The 14,853-nt window shown below is 34.8% G+C and overlaps 2 protein-coding genes across 3 annotated transcripts; one reads left to right on the forward strand and one right to left on the reverse strand.

Moving 5' to 3' along the window:
* Positions 1–578: 578 nt before the first annotated feature.
* On the forward strand, positions 579–6,693 carry LOC108209281 (putative glycerol-3-phosphate transporter 4). Its single transcript, XM_017380105.2, has 4 exons — positions 579–2,046; positions 3,136–3,675; positions 4,693–4,764; positions 6,264–6,693. Exons 1-3 carry the CDS (start codon positions 1,023–1,025, stop codon positions 4,728–4,730), a joined length of 1,602 nt encoding a protein of 533 aa, XP_017235594.1. The 5' UTR covers positions 579–1,022; the 3' UTR covers positions 4,731–4,764; positions 6,264–6,693.
* Positions 6,694–8,858: 2,165 nt separating this feature from the next.
* On the reverse strand, positions 8,859–11,178 carry LOC108204453 (F-box protein At3g07870-like). 2 transcript variants are annotated; one of them, XR_001803808.2, is made up of 2 exons: positions 9,644–11,178; positions 8,859–9,159 (listed from the first exon to the last, which is right to left on the reverse strand). XR_001803808.2 is itself a non-coding variant. In XM_017373897.2 (2 exons), exon 1 carries the CDS (start codon positions 11,026–11,028, stop codon positions 9,697–9,699), a length of 1,332 nt encoding a protein of 443 aa, XP_017229386.1. In that variant the 5' UTR covers positions 11,029–11,178; the 3' UTR covers positions 8,859–9,159; positions 9,649–9,696. The 2 variants fall into 2 exon arrangements, 1 of the variants encoding a protein (XP_017229386.1); XM_017373897.2 differs by having other exon boundaries at positions 9,649–11,178.
* Between the last annotated feature and the right edge of the window lie 3,675 nt (positions 11,179–14,853).

Here is a 14,853-nt window from a genome sequence, read left to right on the forward strand (position 1 = left end):
GAGCAGAGGCGGAGATAAAAACCTGGCGAAAAAATAGGGGACATTGGACACATTTGTGGTGTGGTAAAATGGCGGTGAAGCCGGATGACCGGAATTTTTATTTCGACAATAATTTCACAAAATTTATTGTAAATATATAACTAGATCATTCGGTATATAATTTAGATCTACCTACAACATGTTTTCGATAATTAATTTATATTTATAGTATTTAAAAGAATTTTGAACGAAAAGCCAAAAAAAATATTTTTGTTTTTTTCTGAAAAAAATAATAATACATATATACATATTTCTATTATTTTTGTTAAAATTTTAAATTAATTTTAGTCGCTGAATCAGATTCTTAGAAAGAGTTAGATATAATGACTATAGCCATAATATAAATTTTTCTAAAAGGCGTTTTTGAGAAAAAAAATCTATAATAAATATATTTTATCTGAATACAAATATTTTTTTTTGTCAGTAATACAAATATTTAACATTAGACGCATATATGTATTATTATCATATTAAAAAAAATATATTCTCTAAAATAAATAATTTAACTAATGATTAATTCTTTGAGATCTATTTTCGGTGAGCTGACAAGAGAAAAAATTTGACCCGCTATCAATGATGTCCGAACAAATACGTGGCGTTTTCAGACACAACATACTCGCCACGTGGCACGCAGCCGTGTTTCCCCGCGATCACATACTTCACATTCCCCAACGCACAATTCCTCACACTCTCTCTCTCTAAAATCACATACTTCACATTCCCCAACGCACAATTCCTCACACTCTCTCTCTAAACATCTCCTAGACACACTCTCTCTCTACACGCATGACGGCTTGAACAATTTGGTGAATTCTCAGCAAGTTAGCAAAGTTCTCTAAGTTATACATACAATTTTGCTGGTTAGATTGTGCTTCATGTATGTTATTTCATGTTTTGAAATGATTGTGCACGTTAAATTTTAGTTATAATTAAGTACGATTACTGCTCGTTGACAAGACTCGAACTCTCGACATCTTGGTTTTATGACAATGAGGGACCCGCCTGGGATTTTGCTTGTAAGAAGATTTAGAGGTAGGGATTGGAGTGTAGACACGTATAGGTATGTTGTGTTGTTGGTTACATTTATAGCTTATACTTCTTATCATGCTTCGAGAAAGCCTAGTAGTATTGTCAAGAGTGTGTTGCATTCGGATAATTTGGGGGGGAGGGGTAGGAATGCGTATCCGTGGCCGGTTGGGGAGGTTTTTAGTAAGAGGGAATTGGGGGGGTTGGAGGGGAATGTGGGTGAAGGAAAGGGTTGGGCTCCGTTTGATGGTGAAGATGGTACGTCGAAGTTGGGGGAAATTGATGTTGCGTTTCTTGCTTGTTATTCAATTGGGATGTATGTTGCGGGTCATTTAGGGGATACGTTGGATTTGCGGTTGTTTTTGACGGGTGGGATGGTTGGAAGTGGTGTGTTTGTTGGGCTTTTTGGGATAGGTTATTTTTGGAATGTTCATGTGTTTTGGTTTTATTTGGTTATGCAAATGGTTGCGGGGTTGTTTCAAGCAACGGGCTGGCCATCGGTTGTGGCAGTTATTGGGAATTGGTTTGGGAAACGAAAGAGAGGGTTGATAATGGGGATCTGGAATGCTCATACGTCTGTTGGGAATATTAGTGGCTCTTTGCTTGCTGCGAGTGTTTTGGAGTATGGGTGGGGTTGGTCTTTCATTGTTCCAGGTGCTTTTATCTTTATTGGAGGTATAATTGTGTACTTGTTCTTGGCTGCTTATCCCGAAGACGTTGGTTTTCCGTTCCTAAATGGTTCAGGTGAAAATAACGCAGCAATACCTGCTGATGTAGAAGCTTTACAGAATGAGTCTAAGCCTAAGGGGACCAAAGAGGATAATACAGCCCTGCAGTCCGCTTCAGGAAGCAGGAGAAGCATAAAACTTAGTGAAGCTTGTATGATACCTGGAGTTATACCATTTGCGTTATGTTTATTTTTCTCGAAGCTGGTGGCGTACACATTTCTCTACTGGCTACCATTTTATCTGAGTTGTACAGGTAAATATCTTTTCTGTCCACCTTTTGCTGCCTGCTTATTATGAAAGTCATGGTTCTGTCATGGGCTTGTAATTCCAATAATGGTTCATTTTATATCATCAGAATTTTGATCTGATTTATTATTCGCTTGTGATTTACTCCCTCCGTCCCACAATACATGTCCTTTTGACTTTTTGCACGTAATTTGATGTGCAAATAAAACATACTTCTATACATTATTTTTCAAAAAAAAATTTTCTGAATAAAAGTATAACATCCATATTTTTATTCAGAAAAAAAAAATTTGAAAAATAATATATAGAAGTATGTTTTATTTGCACCTCAAATTACGTGAAAAAAGTCAAAGGGACATGTATTGTGGGACGGAGGGAGTACTTCGTTTTAGAGGTGATATACACTGCTAACAGATTTTGTCACAAATCATGATAATTGGTTGCTAAGCATAGCAATTAGCATGCACAACCGTTGGTCTCCAAAGGCGACAAGTACCTTCATAAAGCAAGCAGGGTTGGCTCTGGCTATAGGCGAACAAGCCTTGCGCCTAGGGACCCCAAATGTTTAGGACCCAGATATATGAGAATTATTTATAGAAATTCATAGAATATGGGGAGTATATACGAATTAAGGCCTCATAAACCGATTTTGACTATGACGCTGTGACCATCAGGGCTGCTCCTGATATTACAGGGTAGCAGAAACCATATCTATTCTTACCAAATGAAAATGACAAAAACTAATTAATTCTCTAAGTATTTCAGAACTCGCTAACAAGCTTGTTAGAGGATTGGACAATAACAACTAAAATATTATTAGGAATATTATTTTTAAAAAAAGGCACAACATAAAAATGAGTTTTTCTGGATATCCCTGCTTAGCTATAAAATTGACTATAGATGGTACTGGTAGTGTTGCTGTTTCTGCAAAAATAGCCTCTTACCTATTCTTAAATTTGTTATTGTTGTCTATATATTTGTGCAAGTTCTGATAATGTCTGTTGCCGGTCAAATCTTAACGCATACATGGATAGTAGTATAATTTGAACTGCAGAGTATAGTGTATTAAGTTTCTTGATTTGTGACGAGTTTGCAGCTATTGGCGGGGAGTATATGTCAGTGAAATCAGCTGGAAATCTTTCTACATTGTTTGATGTAGGTGGGATTGTTGGTGGGATATTAGCTGGTTACATATCGGATAAACTAAAGGCACGGGCTACAACAGCAGCGACCTTTATGTATGCGGCAATTCCTTCAATGATACTGTACCACATTTATGGGAATGCATCAACAACTATGAACATTTTACTCATGATGACTACTGGATTATTTGTGAATGGGCCCTATGCGCTTATAACAACTGCAGTGTCTGCAGATCTTGGTACACATAGCTCTGTTAGAGGTGATTCTCGAGCTCTGGCAACAGTAACAGCAATCATTGATGGTACTGGATCACTTGGTGCTGCTTTGGGTCCACTTTTGACTGGGTTTTTATCGACAAAAGGGTGGCATTTTGTTTTTGGGATGTTGAGTCTGGGTGCTCTTATTGCTGGCCTCCTCTTATCTCGTTTGGTCATAGCTGAAATTGCAGAAAGAGCAAAAAAACCTGCGGTTTCTGGACAACACTATCCTGGAGGTACTTTACCTTATTGCATCTTTTAATTCACTTAATTCTCTCGGTATGTGTCTGCATGTGGTTTAGACTTTAGAGACTGGCGTATATGTTCTTCAGGTATTCAATCTTAGATATGGATGTAATAGAACAGAAAAGTAAAAGGGTTGGCTAAAAGTTAAGGTCTCTGTGCGTCAATATCGCGCATCCAATTTCAGATCTCAAAGCAACAGACCTTGTACTTCATTTTAATATTTGCAATGACACCATTCTTAGAAGTGAGCCATTTAAAAGTTTTGCCCTTCTTTGTTGCATACTTCTGTTCTTGATTCATTCTGATAGTTATGCTTTTCATTCTTGATCTGAGGTAATGGTATTAAATATTACTGAAAGGCTGAAACTATATAATGCAAGACGATGTTTGATATCTTTCTTGAAATCTTTTTTCCCTAAAAACAAAAAGTTACACAGTTCAACCTTAATTCATGTTTGCAGCACTCTAGACACTAATAATCTGATGTTTCAGAATAAAACACTGCAGCTCATTCCACTCCATGTACATTTCCCATCATCCATCTATAGTCTATACATTTGTCATAATTATCGCAATGCAGTACCCTTGTGGTGCTAGCACCTCAGTCCAACCTATTAATTTATGATATTTTACAGAGGTTAGAGGGTTTCATTTAATAAAGGTTAATTGCAATATTATAACTGTATTTGGGTCTATCTCGTATGGGGGTGCTGTGTTTAATGCATGGTTGAGTTGATAAAGGGAATGATGTTTTCTTTTTAACATGTATTCAAAATTGAGTGAATATTCTGGATTCTGTGTCAGACTAGGCAGCACACTATATTTATATGTCGATTTTGTTGTTCAAACGTTATTGACCTATATATTATTGGTGTGAAGTAAATCTCCGCTCCTCAATCCAGTTCTGCAAATGTATTATTCTTGGCATTTGGATGGGACTGAGTCTCCGTGTATGCGTCTGACAAGTACATTTCAGGATGGCTAATATTTTTTTTTTCAATTTGCAGCTGATGCATCTGAACCGCTTTTACATGACCAAAGGTGATAATACTGATCGCCTATGGCAGCTGCTGTATCAGGTGACAATGTATACGCTATCTAGAACCAATTTTTATTTTTATTTCTTTTGAATCATGAAAACTTGCCATCTTAACAGAGATGACTGATATGATTTATGTAGATATTTCTGTCCAGTCACATGTCAATTCTTACATTCTATAGGCAATTAATACTGAAGCTCTGAATGAAATTTCTATTGCTAAGAGTTCTCATTCAGTTAGATCACATGAATCTTGATTAGCATAAGAGGAAATGTTCGCATATGAACAGTTGATGTATAATCAGATTTATCGAGTACTTCTCCCCCACTTACAATACAATTATTACTTTTCGTACACTCTTTACCAAGACTAAGATCAACAGGCAGTGATCACTTACTGGTCACTCTGATGTAACATATGTTTCTTATAGCTGTCACTTAGTAGATGGGCAATGACTATAGTAGCCTCATGGGCACCACTTCATCTACCAACCACATGGTGAAGAGAAGTCACACTCAACCTAGGAACACAATTCTCCCCATTACCAAAACAAAAAAGAGTGTCTTGGTGCATGTGGTTCCATTACTTTGAACCTTTCACGTGTTCCGTGAATTTAACTCGACAGAATCATTTATGTGTAAACACCTAGGTCCTCACCAAGCCTGACCTTCTAGCGTTTATAAACTGAACGCAAAGCACTCCCCTTCCTCACAAATCTTCCCCCATCCCGAAACAATCATCGTTCATTCATTCTTTAACTCCTCTTGTTCCTTCAAACTTCTCTTCACACTCTCAAAAGACAGGGAGAGTCATGGCACTCTCACGTGCCATATTACTCATGCTTACCTTGTCATTCATGCTCGCTGTCTTGTCTTCTGGTCAAGCTCCAGCCATGTCCCCCTCCACCACCATGGCACCGCTACCTCTGGTGATGTTACCTACTCCGACCATACCACCTCCTACAATGCTGGCACCATCACCAATGGCTAGTCCGCCTAACACGGTGACTCCTCCAGCCATGAGCCCTGAGTCGATCAATTCACCACCTGCGCCAATGGCACCTGCAATGGGACCCACGGCACCGACACCTTCCATGACGGGCACACCACCCATCGCATCCACTCCAGGCTCTGCAGCTTTCAAGCATAAGAGCAGCCTGTCCATGCTTGCATTGTTAGGAGCAGTAGTAATTCTAGTTTAAGTTCTGTTGACGGTCTTACTTACCTCTAGTTAACGAGTAGTATATATGTATTATCTTGTGCTTTTGTTATTTCACTTATCGGGTTGTAACTTGTGCATTTCTCCTAGAAATGAACTGACTGTTATATATGTTACAAATATCTCGCATAATTTTGAGTTAAGGCCAATAAGAATACTTCTGTATTCAATTAATATACTGATTATTTGTTCATGTCAAATCAATTACCCAAATTTTCGCTATCTGACATATTTTCTATACCAGAGCCTGACGTCGAGCTATTTGTGGTAGTAAAAAATCTATATTTTAAGCACATAACCGATTTCTTCTGGTACAGCAGAGTTTAACATCGCACATCTCGATTCTCCACTGGTACAGCAAGAAGTTCGATTACAGAGATAGAGATGGAATACAGAATCCTGAAGTGGATCATAATAGCACGATATGAGAGACTGTGTAATATACCATGCAATGAAGCATCCCGTCACATGCGCATCAACGACATCAACTAGAGAAATCGCGTCCAGCAATGAAATGTTTATGCCACGAGTTCGACTCAAACTCGAACAAGTAATTTCAAGTAGATTCATGGTTTTTCATTTTAGACATGTGCCTTCGCAAGAAAAAATAGATATCAAATTCGAACTCCTTTACTAGAAACTCAGACTCGAAATTGTGGGGCTTTCATTTGAAGTGTGGTATGTAATATCTTCTATGTACAAAACCTGAAAAGTCTATGTTTGTGTGTGGTTTGAGAAATATATATTTGTTTGTGGCTTTCAAGTCAAAACTGAAAATTTTTTGTTTTTATGATAAAGCAGAAATTGATTTAAAAGTTAGAAATAAAAAAATAAATCATGAACTACTTAAAATCAGAAGTTTGTTTGTGTAATAAAGTCATAAATTATTTAAAAATCATAAATATATCATAAGCTACGTTTTTTCATTGACTTAATTTTTTTAATCGTTTTTTAGTAAAAGTTATCCTAAGTCATAAGTTGGTACCGTCCATAAATTACTTTTATTTTATTATTATATTTTTAATAACCCACAAATCATTAATAAATCAAAACTAGATAAACATACATTTTAAACTCGCATCTTATAACATTAAGTCACGACAAGTAGGGGTGTTAACGAAACGAATTCGAAACGAATACTATAGTTTTTGTATTTGTATTCGGTTTAAATATACATATTCGGATTTGTATTCGTTTATTATCCGAATAGTTATTTGTATTCGTATTTGTATTCGGTTAAGTTCACGAACTATTCATATTCGTTTAAGGCACTCATTTAAAAGAAAATAAAAAAAATAACTAAATTGCTGACACGTGACAAAAGTTATAAACTCCCATACTTCACCAATTCAAGCAAACTATAAAAAGTACTAATAATACAGACTACAGTCATCCAACTCAAATAATATAAAATTCAAATTACTGATTGAACAAACCTGGATAAACCAGAAGGTGTGACATTTTGTTTCTGATTTGTCGGTCTGTGCCTATAACCAGAAGAGCTCCCCTTACCAGTACATAATCTTATTAATTAAAAATATAATATTTTTCTATATAATATAAAATAATATGTATATATATATATATATATATAATTTAATTTCCGAATAATTAAACAAATAGCGAATACGAATATTTATCTATTCGAATTTGTATTCGTTAACAAACCGAATATTTTTTAAGATTTGAATTCGTATTTGTATTTGTTAACAAACGAATACGAATAATGTTAAACGAATTCGAATACCGAATATTTCATTAAATATTCGTTTCGTTAACAGCCCTAACGACAAGTAACAATTTCGAACTCAGCTAAACAACTCGTGGTCATATCAAATGTGCACCCACCCTAAGAGCATCTCCAAGAGCCTCCTTATTGGCTCCTAAATATAATATAAAAAATATAGCTCTTAGTAATTTAGGACAAAGTTAAGAGTGTAAACTCCAACAATACTCTCTACATCTCTTCTCTATTTCATATTTTATTTATATATTGGGCTCCACTATACCAAAAGAGAGGGAAAGATGGAGGTTGATTGGAGGGAAGGATTTTTTTATTGTAAAAAAATAAGTTAGGAGCCATGTGGTGACTCTTAACTTTGAGGAGAGAGGAGAAAGAAACAAGAGGCTCTTAAGATTTAAGAGACACTTAAGAGTCTCTTGGAGCAACATTTTGCTTCTCCCTCCTCAAATCTCAAGTTAGGAGCTTAAATGAAGAGGCTCTTGAAGATGCTCTAACAAAATGATGGCCAGGCAAAGCTATAAGAGTCGAAAAATAGAATAACCACATCCACCAGCAAACAAAAGTTACTAAAAGTCCTGCAGACATGTAGTGCTCTGAAATAGGCTACCACGAGTTGCTAGTAGCTATTATTGTTGTAAAAGAGAAGAATCAAGAAAGAAGCCTCTGCGTGTGTCATTGTTTGTGTGGGTTGTTGGGTGAGTGTGGGGTTAAAGAGGGAGTGGGGGTGGGGAAGAATGTGCAGAGGTGTCTTTATATTGAAGGAGATATAAAAGCTTTGGGTTCCACCTGCAAGATAACAGTAATGGAATCAGAATTTGTACCTTTCTTCCGATTCTTCACTTGGTGTAAAATCCTGCCTTTCACTTCTTTGTAAGCTGTAACTTCAAGCTTATAGAGGAGTCTATCCACAATAGATATCAATGACGGAAGATGCACCATTCAATTATAATGACGGAAAATTCTGAACTTCTCTGACAGGGCTCTTGAGGCCATCCATAGAAGTAAAGAACAAACCTTCGTTGCATCGGTCTATATAGTGTGACCTCCGTAACTACAAGAGCATGTACTTTGACCTTCTAAAGTAATCTTTTGACAAGGTTTTACCAGGTATAATATAGATTGATTATGATCTGAGATATTCCCTTCATCTGAGTCCAAAACTTGCCTAAAAAAATGGTAGCTTGATTATGTATATAGCAAAAGATTCAATGGATTGACCTTGATAAATTACTATTAACTTTCAAGTTTGAACTATCTTCTTTGTTTTCTAGGACATTCAAAACAATCAGTACAAGGCGAAGAGTTTCTACTTGAGTAGCTACCGTGTAGTTTGCTGGGTGCAATTTTGAGGTCGTCTACCAAAATTTCTCGGAGCTTCTTGTTTTCTGCCATCAGCTCGTCAATAACTTGTTGGTGCTTTAAAACCTGAATAAAAAGAATGTTCAAATTTTCCTTCCACACAAGTTTTCGGCCTACAAAAGCAACATAAAGTCATTAGTAATGATACTTAAAAAAAAAAAAGATATCTTGCATAACATTAAAGGTGTGGTTATTTAGCATTCAATGATTCTGAAATACAGAGCAAGGGCCATGGAATGATGTGCTAAAGAATTTATCAATCAACCTTTCAATATACTGATTGAACTCTTACAGCTTGTCTCGTCTAGTCCATAAACTCGGTGGGATCTTTAGCCTTGTTAACTACACAGCTAATTGATAAAATACGAAAGATTTCGCAACGGTTTATTGGTTGGTTTTCTGATGATCTATGTAGATATTAGCAAGCAAATCAGTAGCAGGAAGGCTTATGATAAAAAAGTACCCATGTTAAATGGCATGAAAGAAACTAACGTAGCTATAAATAATTTTCCAATTTCAAAATACGAGCATAAGTCTGAGTATGAGCATAAGAGATCTAAAGCATAGATCCCAAATCAGTAATAGTGGCTTTCTTGCCTTACACTTCTTTTAACTGGCCATGGGCCTTAATTGTCTTCTAAACTGGCAAATCATTTCTCTCTTAATAATGAACCAATTAATCGCTGAGGAGTTGTAGAGTGGTGACCAAGCGGAGGACTCTGGTTCTCTGAATAAATAGACGTCATTCCTTGAAGGAAAACCAGACTAGGCGTATAAGTATAGCAGTGCCTGCAGGTACGATGTGCAGTACCCGGAATGAACTCCAACTTATCTGTTTTCTGGTCATAGCGGAAAATCTTACCGTAACCATGTAATACAACCTCATCACCATACTTAAATCCTTGTTCCAAGTTCCGAGGACGCCAAAAATTATCAAATGGCCCCAAACGGTATATCTTACTCCAAAAACCACCACATACCTTGTCCTCATCCAAAGAATACACATGTAACACATCCGCTCTACCAGTTATACATGGTTCATAGGCCATTAAAGTAAGAAAATCCCTCATATTCAAGACTTTAAATATCTTTCTAAAATTAAAATTAAAATCATAATCAGAGGAGAAGCGAGGCAACAGCTTGAACCTGTTACTCGTAGCATCAAACTTGAGTGCGTTCAATGAAAAACACAAAGCATAGTTCCTACGAGCAGAACAAGTCTTGGCAGAACAAGTCCAATAAGGAGAATCCTTGACCACGGTAGTTGGATTGAGTGAATCCCATGACTTACTAATAAGCATCTCGTAAACAGGATCATCAAAGCGGTAATGTAACCATGAAACAGAATTAACAGAGTAAACAGCATATCCATAACCTGAAGAACAACCTGACACTCGAGGCTTGTACGAGACAGCCACCTTGTAATCATTACTTATCGGATCAAAGCCGAGGCCAACCATATCCACGCGAACTCCTACTCCTAGGGGCGGAATGTGAATTTCCTTGGATTTGTGAATTGCGGGGTTCCACAAGGACAGAATGTTGCGAAAACGGATGCAAACTAATCCATTGGCAGAACCGATCATACAGGACCCCCGATCCCTAGGAAAGGACAAAATCGCTTCGGTGCGGGACTGAATACTGATAATGCCTGCTCGATCAGCCACGACGCAGTCGCGGTGGTTAGGGTTTTGGCGAGTGCTGTGCTGATTTACAAACTGTGGATCGGAGAATAGAGATCGCCATGACTTGCACACGCATTGGAAACGTACCGCTGATTTGATTGGGAGGCGTGTCAGTATCTCCGATTCGATCAATTCTTCCGGGAGCTGTGGACTCGTGGCTTCACTTATCTTTGCATCCAAATCTCGATTTCTCTTTCTCTTTCTCGGGGAAGATGATCGGATCCTTTTTACGCCCAACTTCTGCGACGGCGGTGATGCCGGCGTCGTTTCCGTTTTTGTTGTAGACGGTAACGTCATACTTCTCGACTTCTGTGCCAGTGATACTTCTGATGACAGGAACCCTAATCTGTAGTTGTGGAAAGAAAAAACACGACTTTAAGGGGCCGTTTGGTTAGGGGTAACTGACAAAGGGAAAGGGAAACAACCCGTTTCATTCCCTTTGTTGTTGTTTGTTTCATGAAATCTGTCATTCCCTTTCCCTTATTTTCGTTTTAGGTTTACCCCAAATCCCTTCTGATCCATTCCCCACCCCCCACCAGGTATTTCTTTTCCCTTTCCTGATTCTTATTTTATTTTCAATTATAATTTATTTCAAAAATCATTAACATTAAAAAATAATATGTAAAATATTTTTGAAGATCAAAAATAAATTTAAATTTAGTTTTTACATATTAAAAATAATTTTAGTATAATTTATAAGTCAAGATATTTATAAAATTAATGAAATTATTAAATGATAAAATATATCAAATTATAAACGTAAATATATTTGACTCTTTTGATATTATTTAATATTTAAAAATCAAATATAAAAATAATCATATAATTTTTCATTCCGTTTGCAGATCAAAACCAAACAGGTAATACAATTCAGCATCATTCCTTTCCTTTCTCTTCGTTTCCCTTTCTGAATTCCATTCCGTTTCCTTAACTCGAACCAAACGGCCCCTAAGTCCATTTTATAATTTGGATGAATAAAGATCGTATTCTTGTCGGTTTTATTTAATATAATTTAAATGATATATTAATATTTGAATCTATATCTCTCAAATATATTCAATGTATTATGATCAGTGTGAAAATAGCAAATTGGTCCTAAGCGGTAGAAGAACCTTCTGGCGCTTAAGCGGTAAAACGGACGCTCAACAGGAATTTTAAGCGTGCCAATAAGCGGATTAAATAAATATAATTAAATATCTAGTTATAATATTAATATATTTAAAAATAATAGGGATCTTTTTAAAAATACCCATCTGTAAAATTATTTTTTTAAAAATACTACCATCTTTTTCATTGTTTTTAAAAATACCTTTTCATAAAAAAAAAATTTCAAAAATACGATTTGCAACTTTTGCAACCTCATTTGCAACCTTGGGCGGCGCAGCCGTAAAAGTTGCAAATGAGGTTGCAAAAGTTGCAAATAAAAATGGAAAGTTGCAACTGTTGCAACTGCAATTGCAACTAGTTCAACTGAAAACTGTAAGTTGCAAAAGTTGCAAATGAGGTTGCAAAAGTTGCAAATGAGGTTGCAAATGAAGTTGCAACTGCAGTTGCAACTTCATTTGCAACTTTTGCAACCTCAATTGCAACTAAATGCAACTGAAAACTATATATAGTTGTAAATGAGGTTGCAAAAGTTGCAAATGAGGTTGCAACTTTTGCAACCTCAATTGCAACTAAATGCAACTGAAAACTGTAAGTAACAACAGATGTATGGTGTGCCCATGGCGGGGCCATTAGATTACAATAGAATCAACTAAATGCAACCATATGCAACTGAATACAACCATATGCAACCATATATGCAATTACAAATCCTGATTTCAAGTTTGAAAACTGGAACTTGAAATCAGGAATTCAGCTGCATATGAAGTTGCAAAAGAGGTTGCAACACGGCTGGCGCCGCCTGTAGCTGCAAATGAGGTTGCAAAAGTTGCAAACAGTATTTTTGAATTTTTTTTTTATGAAAAGGTATTTTTAAAAATAATTCTGGAAGGTAGTATTTTTGAAAACAATAAAAGAAAAGGTAGGTAGTTTTGTAGATTTCCCAAAATAATATTATGTTGTGTTAAGAATATGCATTTTTAATATTTTTTATGAAATATAATTTTTTAATGTTTATAATATAATTATAGTTATATTATCAAAAAATTAATATTTCAAAATTATTTTCAAAAAAAAATTAGCAAGTCAGCATCATTTTGACCGCTTAATTACCGCTTAATCCGCTTAACGATCGCTTAATACTCTTAATTGTCCGCTTAATTTTCAAAAATGCTTAATCTCCCGCTTAGTACAAAATCGAAGCGCTTTAGAAGCGATTCCGCTTAGGCGGCCGCTTAATCGGCCGCTTAATGTGCTTTTTACGACACTGATTATGATATATATAGATGGGGTTCACTTATTTATCTTATTTTAAAAATTAAGAAGTCATTTCGAGAAAAATATTAATATAAATTTTGTTCTAAATATATGCAACTTATTTGCACAAATATTAGATATTAATATTAGTTATGATTATAATATCTAATTTGTAAATTTAACTATATCTATCTTTAATGAATTGGTAATGATTAATACTATTAAAATTTTAAAATAAATCATGAATTTTAGTTTTATTTATAATATAATTTTTCATTTAAAACATAATTTCGATTCTTTTGGTCTGTACCGGACTGAACCGAGTTTTTTCGATTCGGTCCATTATAGAATTTCGATCCAGAAAAAATTCAAATTTCGGTTATCAGTATATCCGGTTCGGTCCAAAATGGGACCGAATGCTCACCCCTATTGTGTAGCATACTAGCTGTACTCCCTCGAACAAATTTCATTTACTTCAATTTTATATCATAAAAAAAAGGGGCTAGACTATTTGAATACTAACAACTCCCTTTAACAAATTTCATTTACTTCAATTTTATATCATAAAAAAAAAGGGGCAGGCTATTTGAATACCAAGACATTGCCAAATCTCAAACCTTGGCACAATGACCACTTATATCGTTATTTAAGATCTCGATAGTAAATCTTACATATCCGGTTTCACATGCTAGAATCTTTCACTTCATCCAAACAAAACATATCAATAATCGGAGTAGCCCGTTTCTTGTTTTCGTAAGTCAAGATAGTGAGATGCTCATTCATATTTACGAATAGATAGCTCGCTCCCCTCATCAATTCGATAGACCCAAAACTGAGGCAAGACTTTAAATCTTCCACACTAACATCGAATTTGATCACAGACAACAATACGAATTTTGTCCCAAAAAATGACATGTCACGCATTTTAATGTGTTCGGAAGAAGTACTTGTAGATATTATTTTTCAAATTTTTTTATTTTGTCTAAAAATATGAATCTTATATTTCCATACAAAACAAAAAAATTTAAAAAATATTTATTATGTTTTGAAAGAATTTCTGTGTTATCATTTTGATATTGAAAATTCTAATAAAAAAGTGGACATGACTTATTTATGGTGTGCAACGGTAAAAATTAAATAATATAAATATTAAAATTTTATTTTCTGCGTTATCATTTTGGTATTGAAAAAATTACTAAGTATAAAAATGATTTTATAATTTATTTTAACATAACCATTCAAAAAGTTAACATAAACTGATTAATCATGGTTACATAGTCAAATACTAGTGAATAAAGCCGCGCTTCGCGGTTGCGTAATGAAATTCTTAAAGATTTTGATACGAATTAATATTATAATTGCATAAAAAATATTTTGAGTCATGTTCCCATTAAAAATATCATTAATAAAAAAAATATTATAATTAATATAAAAATTTGTTTAAGTGACCCTCTTGTCAAACATAATAGTAATAAAAAAAATTGTTTGGCCCGTCCTACCATCAAAGAAAATATTAATCAATAATTATTATAATTAGAATAAAATTAAATATAATAATATAGATAAAAATTAAGTTTGAGCTGGTTTTTTGTCAAATACAATACTAATAACAAAACATTATAATATAGATATTAGTTTGAGTCGCCCTACCGTCAAACACAATACTAATAAAAATTATTATAATTATGATAAAGTTAAAGATTATAATTGGATAAAAATTATTTTAAGTTGTGGTCCAGTTTTAATAAAAAATATATTATA

This window comes from Daucus carota, chromosome 1 (genome assembly GCF_001625215.2).
Source record: "Daucus carota subsp. sativus chromosome 1, DH1 v3.0, whole genome shotgun sequence".
In the NCBI taxonomy this organism is placed as follows: Eukaryota; Viridiplantae; Streptophyta; class Magnoliopsida; order Apiales; family Apiaceae; genus Daucus; species Daucus carota.

Bases quoted from the DNA above. Each gene is read 5' to 3' on its own strand.
- LOC108209281 (XM_017380105.2), top strand. From the start codon at position 1,023: ATGACAATGAGGGACCCGCCTGGGATTTTGCTTGTAAGAAGATTTAGA. The intron at 2,047-3,135 runs GTAAATATCTTT...ACGAGTTTGCAG, and splicing joins ATTTTATCTGAGTTGTACAG to CTATTGGCGGGGAGTATATG. The intron at 3,676-4,692 runs GTACTTTACCTT...TTCAATTTGCAG, and splicing joins TGGACAACACTATCCTGGAG to CTGATGCATCTGAACCGCTT.
- LOC108204453 (XM_017373897.2), bottom strand. From the start codon at position 11,028: ATGACGTTACCGTCTACAACAAAAACGGAAACGACGCCGGCATCACCG.